This window comes from Rana temporaria, chromosome 12 (assembly GCF_905171775.1).
Source record: "Rana temporaria chromosome 12, aRanTem1.1, whole genome shotgun sequence".
Taxonomy (NCBI): domain Eukaryota; kingdom Metazoa; phylum Chordata; class Amphibia; order Anura; family Ranidae; genus Rana; species Rana temporaria.
The window spans coordinates 14125583-14143740 of record NC_053500.1 but is presented as its reverse complement, the minus strand read 5'-3'; the positions used below and the strand labels follow the sequence as shown (position 1 = coordinate 14143740).

At 46.1% G+C, this 18158-nt stretch overlaps 1 protein-coding gene across 2 annotated transcripts in view; it reads right to left on the bottom strand.

The window, feature by feature from the left end:
* Positions 1 to 18158, bottom strand: part of RTEL1 (regulator of telomere elongation helicase 1) — a 96757-nt gene that overhangs the window by 24470 nt on the left and 54129 nt on the right. The window contains exons 24-30 of one of the 2 annotated variants that reach the window (XM_040331594.1): positions 14953 to 15076; positions 13953 to 14127; positions 10876 to 11012; positions 10682 to 10777; positions 6499 to 6703; positions 4337 to 4459; positions 4126 to 4239 (exon numbers count right to left, since the gene is read on the bottom strand). In XM_040331594.1, coding sequence (XP_040187528.1) covers positions 4126 to 4239; positions 4337 to 4459; positions 6499 to 6703; positions 10682 to 10777; positions 10876 to 11012; positions 13953 to 14127; positions 14953 to 15076 — 974 coding nt within the window. The remainder of the gene's footprint in view (positions 1 to 4125; positions 4240 to 4336; positions 4460 to 6498; positions 6704 to 10681; positions 10778 to 10875; positions 11013 to 13952; positions 14128 to 14952; positions 15077 to 18158) is intronic. The other variant, XM_040331595.1, reaches the window with a different exon arrangement.

The window sequence follows — 18158 nt, the reverse complement described above, 5'->3', positions numbered from 1 at the left end:
TGGGGAAAAAGTGTGGGAACTCCCACCCAAGATCCACTCCCCCACCAAAAAAAAGAAAAATGATACACTCATATGCATAATTACTAAACCGCATGTTTTGCTTTTTTTTTCGATCCACTGTACCTTAGTAATCCTTTATGTTACTGGCCGCTTCCTGTATATGGATTCATCAGGTAGTGTGCGGGTATTCCGTCACTTCCTCTATCCCGCAATGTCTCCTGGGAGCTTTTGTCATTGTTCCCAGGAGACATTGCGGCATAGAGGAAGTGACAGGTTAACCGCACACTACCTGATGAATCCATATACAAGAAGCGGCCAGTAACATAAAGGATTACTAAGGTTCGGCTGCCCCTGACAGTGACTCGAGCTGGGCATCACCGCTTAGTGAAGGATCGGCTCGGGTGGCTCGGCTGCTCTAGTCCTGCAGAGGGAACTGCGTTCCTGCTGTGAAAAAAGTGCAGGAACTCCGTTCCCACGCGTTCCCCCAGGACTTGAGCCCTGGTGGTGGAGCTGGAGCTCCAGATGCCTCTTTATACTATAGCACAGCAGTACTCACGCGTATACTCAACTGGTTCCATCATTCTTCCACTAAATTATGGGTACAAATAGAGAGCCATCTCAATCCAATAGATCTCCACCCCCTGGCGACCTCACCCGACAAACCATACAACTATGGACCCGAATGAATTCCTCCAAGCCTATCTCCACTAAAAGGACCCAAGACTCCACTGTTCGGCTTTTCCACCAGCCCTACATGAAGCGAGTTTTGTACCTTGGTGTAAGGAGGACCACAGACGACTTGCCCAAGTCCTGCGTTCAGACTCTTCTCTGATTTAAGACTTTTACTTCCGGATCACCTCCTCATACGTCAACGCATTGGCTGCAGAGGCAACAAGTGATATCCTACATCCGTAGCTTCCCATCTCTACCTGATATACTTACTGACTTAACAGACTTGCAGAACATGCTGCTCCAGACCCCCCCCCCCCTATGCATGTAGTCTCTCAACTATACTCTCTCCTACATATGGTTTCTAATCCCGACCTCCCCCCATACACACAGGCCTGGAAGGAAGACTTGGGCCACTCCATTTCACCTGTAGACTGGCAAAAGTGCTTCATTCTGACTATATCCTTAGGCTCAAAGCTCAAGAAAAAGCATTCAAGTTGTTAACCAGTTGGTACAGATGCCCCTCGACTTTGCACTGGAAAAACCCGGTGCTCCCGGATACCTGCTGGCATTGCTTGTCATCCAAGGGAACATTACTCCACATTTGGTGGGAATGCCCCCCCCCCCCCCCCCTTAGAGGAGGTTCTGGCAAAAGATCCTCAAGCTGTACTGCAGACTCATGGAGACCTCAATTACACCCTCTCCTGAGGTAGCTCTGCTATCTATGCTCCCTGGACTGCTTAAAATCGGTCAAAAAATACATTCTGTGTCACTTTCTGGCAGCAGCTAGAAACGGTCCTGCCCAGACATTGGAAGTAGATGAGCATGCCTTCCCTGGGGAATTGGGCAATTGAAGTGGACCAAATCAATAGCTTGGAATAAATGTTGTCACAGGAAACAGGTAAAGAGGAGCAATTCTCCAAGACCTGGACCTGGTGGTCTACGTTTTGATACTCCTCAGAATTTAATCCATGGGCTGCATAGGACTCCACCAACGCAACTGTGTAACCAGAGTGGAATGTCTCCCTCTTAATATATACATTCCATACTGCCTTCACCCCTCTATCCACTCATTTTTCTCTTTAGATGTTGCAGTGCTACACAATCACCTAAACCATAGTATCCAATCTCATTAGATGTGAATAAAATTCTGCATAAAACATTTAATTGGTGGCGAGTAACCCTTGAGGCCTGGCTAGTAGCTCAGGACTTCACATTTTGAGCCTTGCAGTGTAGCTTACTAGTCCTTCGATTTGGTGGCTTCATTCTTATACACTGCTCCAAAAACGCCCCTGCCCATTGAAATCAATGGGCAGCGTCGGTGAATCGCTGGCAAAATGTGCTTTTAGCGATTTTTTGGCCGATACCGGGGGTAAAGGGCACCCACTAAAGGCTGAAGAGCTCAGAAAAAACAAGGATAAAACGCCACTAAAAATAGCAGCGCTTTACTGCCAACGCTCCAGTGTGAAGGGGATCTTAATGTGAGGAAAACACATACATTTTATGCTGCTGCTTGTTCTATTTACTGCAACATTAAAATAAAAATTTAGGTACAAAGCTTGTTAGGGCCCTTTCACATGGGCGGACAAACAGTCCGTTTTTTACAAGTCCGTTTACGGACTTGTAATGCGTCCCTATGGGATTGCAGACGTTAGCGGATTGAGCATCCGCTAACGTCCGCAAACATCCGCCTCCGCAAAGATACGCTTTTTCAGACGAAAGAAAACCCTATTTTTCTTCCGTCTGGCGGAACGGATCGGATGAATACGGACACACGGTCCGTATTCATCCGATTCCCCATAGGGGAGAGCGGAGGAAAGACAGGGCGGTCTCTGCACAGTGTGCGGGGACCGCCCTGTCCGCCGACAGCTCAGCGGGGATTACGGATGATCCCCGCTGAGCCGACAGACACACACGGGGCGGATCAATACGGATCCGTTCCGTGTGAAAGAGCCCTTAAAGTTATTTACAAAAGAAGCATGCCCTGGTTAATTAAGATATAACTCCCTGTGCACACAATAAAAAAAAATACTTTCCTCTGCCAGCTGCAGCTCTAGTCTGATGAAATGCAGGAGATAAAAAGCTACTGCTTTAGTTGTTTTATTGTTGTTTTGGCTCAAAATGTTACATTGAATTCTCACTGAAACTGCCTGTCAGAGTGATCATTGTGAGGAAGACTAGCTCCCTTGTCATAGGATTTTACAGGCTGTGCACATTAGCTGAGCAGAAGGAGATAAGAAACGATAAGTGCAAGGTGTACAAGACACATCGGCCCGGATTCACAAAGCACTTACGCCGACGTATCTCGAGATAAGTGTAAATATGCGCCGTCGTATCTGTGCGCCGTGCCCACAAACTGGGATACACCTAAAAATAGGCTTCATCAGACCGACGTAACTTGCCTACGCCGGCGTATCGTAGGCGCATATTTACGCTGGGCGCATTTGTCGCTCCCATGGATTTTCTATGCACATATGCAAATGAGGGAGATATGCCGATTCACGAACGTACTTGCGCATAATATACGCGGTTAGCGCAAGTCCTACGTCCGGCGTAAAGTTATTCCCCATATATGAGGCGCAACCCATGCAAAGGTATGGACCAGGGCACTCAAGCCGTCGTATTTTATATTGTTTACGTTGTACGTGAATATGGCTGTGCGTAGGTTACGTCGTATCTTAGGCATTCGTTGCGACGTGATTCTGAGCATGCGCACTGGGAAGCGTCCACGGGACAGCGCATGCGCCGTTCGTTATTCATATCTATATGGCGCTCGGCCCATCATTTGCATGGGGTCACGCCTCATTAGCATGGTGCACGCCCACTTCCACTTACGACGACTTACGCCTAAGAAACCCAGCGCAGATTTGGCAGCATTGGCTTCCTGAATTCCATACTTGCCTCTCTGCGCTGTGTCGGCGTAGCGTAAAGAAGATACGCTACAGCGGCATAAATATGCGCCGATGTATGTGAATCCGGGCCATCCTGTGTACAGAGGATAGAGTTTTATGGACGTTTGTAAGAAGCCCAAGGTAGGCAACTGGATAAAGATCGGGTTTAGAGCTACTTTAAAAACGCAGCTGAATTCAGGACCGAGTTTGATAGAATTTCTTGAAATGACTATCCTGGTCAGCTAAAGCCCCTTTTCACACTTGTCCTGCGACTTGGGACTGCAAAGTCGAATGACAAGTCCTACCCCCATGATTTTCAATGAGTACCATTCATATCTGTACGACGTCAAGCCGCACCAACTTCAAAGTAGTGCCTTGTACTACTTTGGTCCGACTTTGATGCGAGTTAAGGTCCATAAGAGCTCAAGTTTACACAGGCATTCCCTGAAATCATGGCAAAATCTAGCAACTCCAATCACGGCAGTGAAAGGGGCCAAAAGCTTGTCTGCTGTGTGTATCTCTCGCAGGAATTTCAATGGACAAAATTTTTCAGCTGAATTCCTACCTTTTAAGGACTCGGAGCTCATGTGGCCTCCACCATGATTCAGGTGATGCTCTGAACCCTCAGAAAAAGTTAGCTTGGAAACGCCCTGGCTGTGTGCCGTGGTAGAAGGCTCTGCTGGAAACAAAATCAGCCACAATAGCAGTGTCAAAAAATAAGGCCGATATGAGATTTAGGTAACTAGAGAAGTCAGTCCCGACACTGAATTGCTCACCTTTCTCTCTCTCTTCCCGTGGTATACTGTGCTCCGGTTTGTATCCACACCCTTTTCCGGTAAATTTTTCACAGGCCAAATGAAATTCTTTCTTGTGATGAGGCCGGATGAACTGGTAAAAGCCTGTATACAAAAAAAAAAAGGAGAAATAGAAGTGGTTTATCATTCAAGAATATACACTATACCAGCCTTTGTCAACCTGTTTAACTCATTGTACATAATTTGAGGGTCATTAGGAAGAATGCTGCTTATTACAGACAGCTCAAAAGATCATTGGTGTCAGTGGTTATTCATCCGAGATGCAGAAATTGCTCAAGGAACCCCTAGCAAAGTCTGGAGGAATCTCAGGGTTCCACAAAACCTTGGTTGAGAATAGCTGCACTATACTATGGTCACATTTTAAATACCTACACATCTATATTAATATTACAACAGAACCCTAGGGTTCCATGGAATACTGGCTGAGAATGGCTGCCCTGAAGGATCCATAGGGTTCCATGAAATCCTGATGGAAAATGGCTTCCCTGGGGCATCCCTAGGGCTTGATACAACCCTGGTTGAGAATGTCTGCCCTGAAGGATCCATAGGGTTCCATGAAATCTTGGTGGAAAATGGCTTCCCTGGGGCATCCCTAGGGCTTGATACAACCCTGGTTGAGAATGGCTATCCTGAAGGAACCCTACGGTTCCATGGAATCCTGATTGAGAATGGTTTGACTATGCTGCCATCAATGAGTGCTGGTACCTGCCAGATCATTGGTGTCAGTGGTCACTCAGCTGAGAGGCAGAATTTGTTCACTATCCAAGGAACCCCTAGCAATGTCTAGAGGAATTCCAGGGTTCGGAATAGCTGCACTATACTATGGTCAAATATCTAGCAATGTCTGGAGGAACCCTAGGGCTCCATTAAATCCTGGTTGAGAATGGCTGCCCTGGAAGAAACCTAGGGCCCCAAGGAACCCTGGTTGAGAATGGCTGCCCTGGAGCATCTCTAGGGCTCCATGGAACCCTGATGGAAAATGGCTTCCCTGGGGCATCCCTAGGGCTTGATACAACCCTGGTTGAGAATGGCTGCCCTGGAGGAACCCAAGGGCTCCATGGAACTCTGGTTGAGAATTGCTGCCCTGAAGGATCCCTAGGGTTCCATGAAATCCTGGTTGAGAATGGCTGCCCTGGAGGAACCCAAGGGCTCCATGGAACACTGGTTGAGAATGGTTTGACTATGCTGCCATCAATGAATGCTGGTACCTGCCAGATCATTGGTGTCAGTGGTCACTCAGCTGAGAGGCAGAAATTGTTCACTGCGCAAGAAACCCCTAGCAACGTCTAGAGGAATCCCAGGGTTCCACTAAATCCTGGTTAAGAATAGCTGCACTATACTATGGTCAAATATTTGTAAACACCTGATCATTGCATCCCCACTACATAGACAGAATGTGGACTCCCCATCAAATGATTGAGATTGGGGGTGTGGCTCAGTAAATAGTACTGTAAATGCTGAAGCAACAATTTGGAGAAGGCCCTTTGATGTTCCAATACAACTGTGCTCTGGTACACAAAGCCCACTCCATAAAATACATGGTTTGAGGAGTTTGGTGTTGAGGATCTTGACTGTTCTACTCAAAGTCTTGACCTGAACTCTACTGAACACCTTTGGGATGAGCTGAAGTGCAAATTGCGAGCCAGGTCTTCTCATTCAACATCTTTACCAGATCTCAAACATTCTTCTGAATGGAAAAGAAGATTTCCACGCAGGGAGAAATACAAAAACAACACTCCATAATCTTCATAAGAAGCAGAAAGCCTTCCCAGAAGAGTGGGGGCTTTTATAGAAAAAAAGGGACGGAGGTACAATAGTGTACTTACTGCTTTGTACAGTAAATTTGCAAAGGTAGATGTAGCTAAAGCTGTAGTAAATAAAAAAAAATATTGTGTTTTTTTTTTTTAAATTGACGCTCTTCTTTTGTTTATAGCGCAAAACATAAAAACGCAGAGGTGATCAAATACCAAACGAAAGCTCTATTTGTGGGAAAAAAGGACGTCTGTAATTTCTCCAGCTCGGTGTATATCAAAACAGAGTACCTGGAAAATATTAACTGGACTTGGCTCACACTGTGATGTGCTACATAAAGACAGCATGGAACAACAAGGACAGCTACTTACCTCTCATCAGAGCCTTCTTCCCTGGGTCCTGGCAGAACAGAGCACACAGCTTTGGAACGAGTGCCTGCAGATCATTGTCCACCTTATAGCCTGTAAGGGCTTCCATGAAAATGTTATAGTTCTCCTGACTAAGACATTGCCTGACGGAAGTCAGGAACATGTTGGCGGCGCTCTTCTTCTTGCTAGGAGAACTGTCCTTTGGAGTCTGCAAAAAAAAGTGGAAGATTGAAAAAGGAAATAAAAAAGCTAGGAAAATAATAAGTTCACCTTTTCAATAAAATAAAAAGCACCTTTTTTGCAGGTTAAAAAAAATGGACCGTATATACTCGAGAATAAGCCAAGTTTTTCAGCAAATTTTTTGGTGTTGAAAATGCCCCCCTCGGCTTACACATTTGTGCGCCTGATCTCCTGGACTTTGGGGACCCAGTACCGACCGGCCGTAGGTCCCCTGGACCCCAAACTTGGCACACATATAGCCTCACTCTTCCTCTAAGTTTGTTGTCCGGGGGACCTACGGCCGGGGAATACCGATTTTTCAAAGTCAGGTATCCCTTCCATAGACTCCCATGTTAAACGGTCAAAGTTTGCTTTCTGGGGGACCTATGGCCAGGGAGCACCAATTTTTCAAAGCTGGGCACCCCTTCTATATACTCCCACGAAAAACGTAAGTCTAGTCATGGGCACAGTGAGGCATGCAAATGGACACCCTAGGCTTATACTCGAGTCAATACGTTTTCCCATTTTTTTGTGGTAAAATTAGGTGCCTCGGCTTATATTCGGATCGGCTTATACTCAAATATATACGGTATACTCAAATATATACGGTATGGAAAGCATTACACCCCTGATCAGCAGATCGCTGGTGCCATGCAGGTCTCCTGCAGACTTTCCATGTAAACTGTCTGCCCATACATCGTACAGAGGCAGTTTCAAACTGACAGGAAAAATCATTGACCGACAAGAAAAATCAATGAACTACCACAATGCTCAACAGCATCCTGGTAGTTCACTGAGAACTACAAGCAAACAGCTCCAAAGGCTGTTGGTAGCTGTAGTCCATTCATTCACAGAACACTGAATAAATTATGTGGCCGGCCAAGCGGGGCCTTGCACAGCCACGTTTTATTGACATTGTGGCAGCGAATGAGGGGGGGGGGGGATCCCCCACTCACTGTCAAGGCGGGGGATCGGGGAGGTGCGGGGGGCAGTAAAATGTTACATCCTGAATATGGTGCATCATGTAACATGTTGCAAACGGTGAACTTATCCTTTGAAGAAGTCAATGCCAATGAAGTCACTTAAGCCAGTACACACGGCAAGTGTCTCCAGACATTCTTCCCGAAAAAAAAATACCGGCCCGACATTCTGCCCGTGTGCATGTCGGTCTGTCCGATAGAAAAAAAGCTGGCCAATCGGCCAGCTTCTGTGGATGTGCATGCTGGAAAACCAGCAGCCAACCGACTTCCAATCGGCGTTCTCCACCAATGGCAGAGAGTGCTGATCGGAGTGACAATGGGGTTAATTTACCAAAACTGGGGCATGCAAAATCTGGTGCAGCTCTGCATGGTAGCCAATCAGCATCTAACTTTATTTTGTTCAAAAGAGCTTTGATTAAAAAAAAAAACCTGGAAGCTGATTGGTTTCCATGCAGAGCTGCCCCAGATTTTGCACTCTCCAGATTTTGTAAATGAACCCCATTGTATGAAGTCAGTTTAAAGGGCAGACTTAAGATGACTCCTGACCCTCGACTCTCAAGTACCATAAGTGAAATTAACCAAATAAGGAAGCAAATACAAAATCTTTATGAAAAACAAATTTTCACAACTTACAGTAAGTGCCCCTAAACCCAACACACTTAAGGTATAAAGCAAACTGTAATAAGAGCCTTTACATTCTTGGTCATGCTGTGGCCACAATTTACATAACACAAGATTATAGCTTCTGTGGTTTCTTAGAAATACACTGGAGGAGGCTTAAAGGAGAAGTATAGCCTGAGCTCGTTTGGCTGTACTTCTCCTATGGATTCGTTTTGCACTCCTGTGACCCATTTTTAGCAGAGAGCGGGACAAGCTCTCTGCTAATGTCAGTCCAGGAACCATGCCATCCCGACAATAAAGTCCAGATTCCGCCACATGCCTGGGCTGACACCTGGCTCAGCCTCTCAGTAAGCCTGCTGAGAGCCTGAGCCGGCCACCCCTGTCACAGCCCAGCGCTCCAATGAGCAAGGAGGGGGCAGAGCAGAGAGGCTGTGACTGACAGTCTTTACAGCTCTCTGCTTGGGAAACTCTGAAAAACCGAGCGATTGGCGAAATTCGATTGCTCAGTTATAAGTGCAGAGGCGGCGGTGGGACAGATGAAGCATTGGATCGATGCTGCATCCACCGAGGTAAAAATGATTTAAAAAAAAAAAAAAAAAAAGTCCTATACTTCGCTTTTAAGCGTCTTACACACAGGCAGAATGTCGGGAGACATTTGCCGCTACAAAAAATACCGGCCTCATGTGCAAGTCGGTCTCAGCCGACTGACTCCCGATCAGCGCTCTCAGACAATGGCAAAGAGCGCTGATCAAAGTGTTCTTGCAGGGGGGCCGCCCCTTTGTCAGAACACAACAGTTCAGTGGGGGAGATCATTGGACTAATCTTTCATGGTTAGTACAGTGGCTTTAAACCAGAGCTGTCAGGTTCTCATGCAACCCCCTGCAGTGTGTACCCAGCTTTAGGCACTTCTTGCCCCTGCTCCTCTTTTCTAAAACCAGTTTAAAAGGTTTGAAGAGGTTATGGGGTTAATTTAGTAAAACCAAAGAGGCCAAAATCTGGTGCAGCTGTGCATAGAAACCAATCAGCTTCTAACTTTAGCTTGTTCAATTAAGCTTTAACAATACAACCTGGAAGTTGATAGGTTTCTATGCAGTAAATCAACCCTTATGAGTACACTTTAGGCACCCATAAAGATGAATGTCCAAACAAATCTTAATGCCTGAAACCAGTTTTGCAACTTTGACATCTGTTGGGAAAACTGTACATACAGTAACATTATGTCACAAAGAAGTTGAGTGCACATGCTCAGCATCATATCCAGAGGTTGTCTTTGGGAAATAGACGTATGAGTGCTGTCAGCATTGCTGCAGAGGTTGAAGGGGTGGGGGGGACAGCCTGTCAGTGCTCAGACCATACACCGCACACTGCATCAAATTGGTCTGCATGGCTGTCGTCTCAGAAGGAAGCCTCTTCTAAAGATGATGCACAAGAAAGCCAGCAAACAGTTTGCTGTAGACAGGCAGACTAAGAACATGGATTACTGGAACCATGTCCTGTGGTCTGATGAGACCAAGATAAACTTATGAGGTTCAGATGGTGTCAGGCGTGTGTGGTGGCACCCAGGTGAGTACTACAAAGACAAGTGTGTCTTGCCTACAGTCAAGCTTGGTGGTGGGGGTGTCATGGTCTGGGGCTGCATGAGTGCTGCCAGCACTGGGAAGCTACAGATCATTGAGGGAACCATGAATGCCGACATGTACTGTGACATACTGAAGCAGAGCATGATCCCCTCCCTTCAGAGACTGGGCCGCAGGGAAGTATTCCAACATAACGACCCCAAACACACCTCTAAGACGTCCACTGCCTTGCTAAAGAAGCTGAGGGTAAAGGTGATGGACTGGCCAAGCATGTCTCCAGACCTAAACTCTATTGATCATGTGTGGGACATCCTCAAACGGAAGGTGGAGGAGCGCAAGGTCTCCAACATCCACCAGCTCTGTGATGTCATCATGGAGGAGTGGAAGAGGACTCCAGGGGCAACCTGTGAAGCTCTGGTGAACTCCATGCCCAAGAGGGTTAAGGCAGTGCTGGAAGATAATGGTGGCCACACAAAATATTGACACTTTGGGCCATTACTTGAGAGCGCTGACCAGGAGTCGGTGAGCTGCTGGTTTTCCAGCATGCGGGTCTGGCAGAAGTTGGCCAAACGGCTGGCTTCTGTCGGACAGACCGACATACACATGGGCAGAATGCCAACTGGTATTTTTTTTTCCTGGCAAAGGTCTCCCAACATTCTGTCTTTGTGTACGGGGCTTAAAGCATCGATCATCAAAAGAAGTAGAGGTTAATCATTTGTAAATGTAATTTAAACACAAAACAAAATGTTCTTATGATAAGGCAGTTTCACAACTTTAGAAAACCCTGACCTTGTTTTGAACAATTTTGATCTTCTTCTTGCCTCCCCTTCTCTCATCATCCAGTCTCTTATCATACTGTAGAGATAACGTGGACAGACGCGTAGCCTGTAGCAAAAAAAAAAAAAAAAGAAGAACGAATGCCTCCTATAAAAAAAATTATCTAGAAATATGAGCCTAGAATAAGTCACACACATCATCGTCACCTTCTCATCGAGGCCCAGGTCCCCCTGAAGTCTCATTTCACTGTGATCCAGAGCATCCAGTAGACTAGCCGGACGGTGGGGGGTGACCCCTAAACTCTGTTCATACCCGTCACAAAAGTCAGACTCTTGGCTTCCCTCTAAGACATAAAAATACAAACCATACACAATTTGTTACAGAAGACAAAACCATTCAAAGTGAAGCTGAAACAAAAATGTAAATTATGCTGTAGTATGCAATAGTACCCTATAGGGACGATTAAAATCTGGTGCAGTTGTGCATAGAAACCAATCAGCTTCCAGGTTTTTTGTCAAACCTATGGACGCCGATTGTATGGCACTGGAGCGCGCCCGCAAGCTAACCCCCTCGGGAGAGAGCTTCCCAGAGGGGGTTAGCTCTTGTGGGGAGGAGCCGCGAGAGCTGCCATGGGACCCCAGAAGAGGAGGATCGGGGGCCCACTCTGTGCAAAATGAACTGCACAGTGGAGGTAAGTATGACATTTTTGTTATTTAAAGTGGAGTTCCACCCATAAATATAACATTACATCAGTAGTTTTTAAAAAAATTCATTAGTCCTTTACGAATTTTTTTTTTTTTTTTTTAGATGCCTTCAAAGTGTTGTTGCTAGGCAGAATAGTTAATCTTCCCACTTCCTGCACCTAGGTGCTTAATGCTTCCTAACCTACACCGCACAGACTCCTGGGAATGTAGTGGGTGTAACTTTCCAGGAGTCTGTGCACTCCCCAGTCTCAAAGAATCATGTGACTTGGACAGCACAGGTGCTGAAACCTGATCTGACACTGCTTGTGCAGCACTGAGCATGTGCGAGATTTGCAAGGCTGAAATCCAGGAAGTCATACAGTCTGGCTTCATGATGCACACACTTAAGATGGCCCCAGTCAATTTCTATTTTATAAAGTGTCAAAATGCTGTAACAACCTAACAAAACGGACCTTAGTTTACAGACTAACTTTACTAGAATACATTAAGCTTGTGTATTACAGGGGTATTTATATATAAAAAGTGAAATTGTGGCCGGAACTCCGCTTTAAAATAAATCATCTGCGAACCTTTTCAACCCCTTTGAGCCTCATAGCTGCATATCTACAGTATGAGATCCTCATAGGCACTTCTGCCTCAGGCTGCATGAGATTTTATGGTGTTCTGCTCACTGGTCTTGCAGGAGAAGAAGCTGTACCTTAAGAACCTGCAGCGCTAGGACCTCCCTGCTCCTGCTCATTCTGTGAGTTTGTGAGTCCTTCATTTCTCCCACAGCTTCTCCATTCCTACACCCCCCCCCCCAGTCATCAGATCACCAATCAATAAAGGGAAATGCCAACAAGAGGAAGTCCTACCTCCAAATAGATGTTGGTCACTACAAAAAAAGAGACATTAGGGAATGGTTTACTAAAACTGGAGAGTGCAAAATCTGGTGCAGCTCTGCATGCTAACCAATCAGCTTCTAACTTCAGCTTGCATAATTACCCGCTTGCCTACTGGGCACTTTCACCCCCTTCCTACCCAGGCCAATTTTCAGCACTGTCGCACCTCCTATTGGTTTCTATGCAGAGCTACACCAGATATTTCACTCCAGTTTTAGTAAATCAACCCCATAGTGTAAAACAAGACATAGTAATACAGGAATAGGGAAAAATAGGATTTTTGTACTCACCGTAAAATCCATTTCTCTGAGTTCATGGACGGACACAGCATCCTTTGACCTTAGCGGATATAACCCTAAGGTCAAAAGATGCTGTGTCCGTCCATGAACGGAAGAGAAATAAGAGCTACAGGGAGCCCACAGGTAATGCAGGTGATTAGGTCTTCTTTGTGCACAGCTTCCAGGGCTTAGGTCCTCTTGAACCACATCACGCCGCCTGGCTTATAGCAAAATGACGGCCGGGCAACATGTCGCTCGGACACACTGCATCTATGATGTAGGCTCCATACCATGTGATCAGCTGTGTCCAATCACAGTGTAAATGGGAAGTGCCGGTTATCGGCATTCCTCTACTCACACCGACACCTCTACAGAGTAGAGGAGAGCTGATAAGCAGTTTTCTTGACGGGAAGAGGGGTTTGTGCTGATAATCAGTGCAATGTTTATCAGTGTAGCCCCATCAGTGCGCCCCACATTGATGCCCACTAGTGCTCCAAATCAGTGCCACCTCATCAGCGCACATCAGTAAAGGAGAAAAAAATAACTTATTTACAAAGGTTTATAAATAGAAAAAAAGAAAGATTTTTTTTCCCCCCAAAATGTTGTATTTTTTCATATGTTTAGCAAAAAATAAAAATCTCAGTGATGATTAAACAAGTAAAAATGCGCATTGTTCAGATATCCCAGAAAAGGTCATATGCGGTCCATATTAGTCCATATGGCAGATATCAGGAAGATAAAATAGGCGAGTCTGTCAGGGCTGCTGCCAGAGAAAACCAGATGCAAATTCCAGAAAAGAGGGGCGCCTCTGAGAACATATCAAAATCAGTTTATTGTAAAACAGCAATATCCACTCACATGGAACAAAAAAAAAACATTGGGTGTATCTCTGGGATGAGCAGGAGGAACCACAAGTGGCAGCAAGTCTATTTCGCTGGCAGGGAGCAGCAACATCAAATCCCAGGACGTGGAGGTCAGTGGGCAGTCAGATCCTTGCAGGGTAAACACCGCTATTCCCGTCTGGTCACCGCAAAGATGGAGGACGGCCATACAGTGTGGGAGCCACAACGGGGGGTGGATCGCAAGCAGCGTGGCACGGGATGACGACGTCACTATAGTGCAATGCGTTTCCCAACGCACGTGCTGCGATAACCACGCTCTATTTTCAAGCTGTTTACAATAAAGTGTTTTTGATATATTCTCAGAGGCGTCCTTCTCCTTGTTTCCAGTGATGATTAAATACCTCCAAAATAAAGCTCTGTCTGTCAAAAAAAAATTTTGATTGGGTACAGCATTGCATGGGCACGCAATCGTCATTCATAATGTGACAGCGCTGAAAGTTGACCTGGGCAGGAATGGGGTAAAAGTGCCCTGTATTGAAGCCATTAAGTAACGTCCAGGGAGATCACCTGACCCTTACCGCCATCTCTTTTCCGCTTTAAGCTTGGCACATGAGAGTCCAGTGCCTTCGCTTTTTTTAAGGAATCACGAAGGCTGGATGATGCACGGGAGGACTGAGAGAGCATAGAAGAGTCCAAGGAAAACACAGGGGGGCCGCCATCTTTTCTGACTTTCTGGGGTCCAGGCGGCGGCATCTACATAGGAGACAAAAACGTTGCCTTGCATCACCATGATTCTGAAAACTGAAGTTAAATTAAAGAGGAACTTCTCACATAATCTGTAATAAAAACATCTTTGCGTATTATTTTATATATACTGCGATTCTGTACCAAATATGCTGCAGAAATATCCCTCCACTGAGTCTGGTTGCATCCATTTTAACTGTGGGCAGCTGAAGCTGCTGTATGTTCACTTCCTGGATTTACACAGAGGCACACACCTCCATCTCTGCAGCTCTCATTGGCCCTCTGACTCATCCCCATGCTCCCTTCCTGGGAAATTCTAAGGAGGGAGGGAGAGAGGGAGAGAAGAGAGGGAAGAGAGGGAGAGAGAGGGAAGAGAGAGGGAAGAGAGAGGGAAGAGAGAGGGAAGAGAGAGGGAAGAGAGAGAGAGAGAGAGAGAGAGAGAGAGAGAGAGAGAGAGAGAGAGAAGAGAGAGAGAGAGAGAGAGAGAGAGAGAGAGAGAGAGAGAGAGAGAGAGAGAGGGAGAGAGAGAGAGAGAGAGAGAGAGAGAGAGGGGGGGGGGGGGGGGGGAGAGAGAGAGAGAGAGACACAGAGACAGAGACAGAGAGAGAGCTCTGCATGTCATAAGCCTAGGCCAATGAACAGACAAGAAAATGGAAGTGGGCTGTATAAGGGATTTACTGGCAGAAAAGAAAATGTTTTACTATCCAAAGTTGAAACCACAAGGGCAGAAGATTTAATAGATGGGAAGATGAAAAAATTACTTTAAGTAACTGAGGTGATCATATGTTGGCTCTAGTTTTAACCAAATACTTATTATTCACTTGGTACACTCACAATTTTCTGTGCTACACGGAAGAACTGAGACACGTCGCGGATGACATGACCGAAATTTTCATAAACACGTAGATACGGACGGACCCAGGAGGGAAGTTGTGCGCGAGAATCGCTATTAGTGAACCTGGGCAAAAGAAAAAAAAAAAAAAAAAACACATAGCAGATTAAATGTACAGAAAAAAAAATACAACATTTTGATCTCGAAATTGGATGAGATGGAGAGTGCGATATCACTGCCCGGCCTCTCCACCCCATCCAATCAGAGAACATTTTGCACTCATTCTGAAAATGCAACCTCAACAACCATACATGTAACTGGGACTTTTACATGCACAAAATAAATGTGGTAACCTACATATAAAAAAATAAATAAATCACAAATCTTTATTAAAGTGGTTGTAAACCCTCGTGTTTGGGGGGTCATGGGAAAGTGGAAAATTAAGGCAAGATGTATGTTTATATTGTTGTTTAACAATAGAAGCCAGGGAAACACCACCAGAGCCTGCAGACCGGCATCCACAGACCTAAGGACACCCCCCATCCTTGATGGACTACATCTCCTAGTGAACCTGTGAGTATATACACTATAGTACTTACATTATCTAGAAACATTCGGAATATTACAGTTGGCACCTCCACCCCCCCTCTTTCCTTATACTGTTTTGCTGACAGAGGTTATGGACACCCTCTGAGGATGGCTGCCTTTTGATACACAGACTGACTTAGAAGTGCCATTAGAGCCACTATTACCACTGTCTTATAGGCATCACATCACCAGGCCGTTCGTAACAGGACAGGCAAAACAAGCAACTGCTTGGGGCCCCGAGCTGGCCTGGGGCCCCAGCAGAGTGCCGCCGCACCGCCGCTTCCTATAAATGCTGCAGCCTGTAGCATGGCCGAGCTCCTTTCCTAATTCCTCCTGCAGTCCGGCCGGGTACCGTAACCGCGTGGTACAGGAGATTCAGTTTTTCTGTTCCCGGCCGGACTGACAGGAAGTGCACACACTCAGTGCACACTTCCTTTCAGTCCGGCCGGGAACAGCAAACTGAATCTTCTGCAGCGCGGTATGCGGTAAGGGGGGGGGGGAAAAAGAACATGAGGGGGGGGGGGTGACCCGGGGAGGCAGTCAGAAGAAATACTAGAGAAAGATTTTCACCGCTCCAGGTGAGCCTTGTAGATGATCAGGGACGGTCGGATTACCAAGGTGCTGGCGATGCACGTAGCAATAGCAGTGAGAAGAGAGAGATGGACAGCTGCACTCCGGAAAAACTTTTAAAAGAAAGTTGTTTTTATTTTCAAGCTGGAACATGTACAGTCACCGCAACCACAAAACAGGACAGCCGACGCGTTTCGCACTTAACTAGTGCTTGGCCATGACTAAGCACTAGTTAAGTGCGAAACGCGTCGGCTGTCCTGTTTTGTGGTTGCGGTGACTGTACATGTTCCAGCTTGAAAATAAAGACAACTTTCTTTTAAAAGTTTTTCCGGAGTGCGGCTGTCCATCTCTCTCTTCTCACCGCCAGAAGAAGTACTAGCTGACGTTCGGCAGCAGCAGCTGTATGGGGCGGTATGCGGTAGGGAGGGGGGCAGCAGGCAGCAGCTGTATGTGGTAGGGAGGGGAAGGTTAAAAAGAACATGGGGGGGAGCCGTCAGAAGAAGTACTAGCTGACGTTCGGCAGCAGCAGCTGTATGCGGTAGGGAGGGGGGCAGCAGCTGTATGCGGTAGGGAGGGGAGCAGCAGCTGTATGCGGTAGGGAGGGGAGCAGCAGCTGTATGCGGTAGGGAGGGGGGCAGCAGCTGTATGCGGTAGGGAGGGGTTAAAAAGAACATGGGGGGGCAGTCAGAAGTACTAGCTGACATTCGGGAGCAGCAGCCCCCCCCAGCTTATCTGGTTTATAGCAGAATCATTTTTACACTTGTCAATCACCTACCCCCCCCCCAGCTTCTCAACTTGAAACTCAGCAACACCACCTCCCCCGCTTCTTGCTTGGGGCCCCCAAATTCCCTCAAACGCCCCTGCACATCACCACGAGCGTCGGAATCTCCCCCTCCTTATGCACTTACCAACAAGACTGAACAGATCTTTTGGCAAGAAATATATAAAATTATATGGCTTCAGGCCGTGCATTTCCGTAAAAAGGATAACTTTCCGTAAGGTTATATTTTCTACAGCTCCTTGTGGTAAAGTGTAATCTTGACTTTGTATGATGTGAACAGTTCCACAGAACCTTGAATCATTTTTTTTCTCTTTAAAGTCCACACTGTAACAACATCACCAAGCATGTCCAGGTTTGCAAAGAGCGGCTCTCTACTAGTTCTTAAGAAGTCACTTCCTATTCCCTGATCCTTGAAAAGTACCATTGTTCACATCATCCAGAAAAAAAAAAAAAAAACAGACGGCAAAATTCAGAACGAGGATGTTTATTATTATAGAAGTAGAAAAAAGGACATGACTTTAATTCAGGAAATAGAAGAAGAGGATTATCAGGTCTTGTAAAAGGTGAAGCAGAGGTTTTGGGTGACGCCACTTTGGCACGGAGAAGATTCTGTGCCACTGCTTTCAAAACAGGATACGGCAAATTATCTGTGAAGGGCCTAGTTTAGTGGTGGAGATTAATTCAAGAGTTAAGTCGGGTTTGCTACAGCTGGTTGAGAAGTAATAATCTAGTGAATTAATAACTTCCTGCGTTCTCTCGTTATCAGTTAGGATTGTCCCCATTTCTCTATGTGGACTAGAGAACACCAAGCACAGAGAGCATAGACTGTGCCAATGTAGTGCCCAGAGGGCATTGGAGGATAAGGCCCACTTTCTGCTACAGTGCCACAGGTACTCAGCAGTGTTAAGCCAGCTATACATGGATCGAAATTTAGCCGGTTCAGCAGGGACCACCCGAATTTCCATCCATGTATAGGCACCCTGTTAGCACAAAAGATGATCTATTGATGCTGGTGCACAACCAGCCTGTCGAGTTGCCACTGATTAAAGCCGGCAATATTAATCATGGTGTTCTGCCTGCAGGGAAGGCTCCCCGATGGCAGAACACAATAGCGCTGCGCAAGGGATTCCACCATCAACACAGTCAGTGTTGTGTTTAAATTATTTTTATTGTTTTCACATAAATAGAAAATTCACAAGTTCTTCATACATATAACATTAACATATACAGACTACATATTACAACAATACAATAAACACTTGTGTGGGT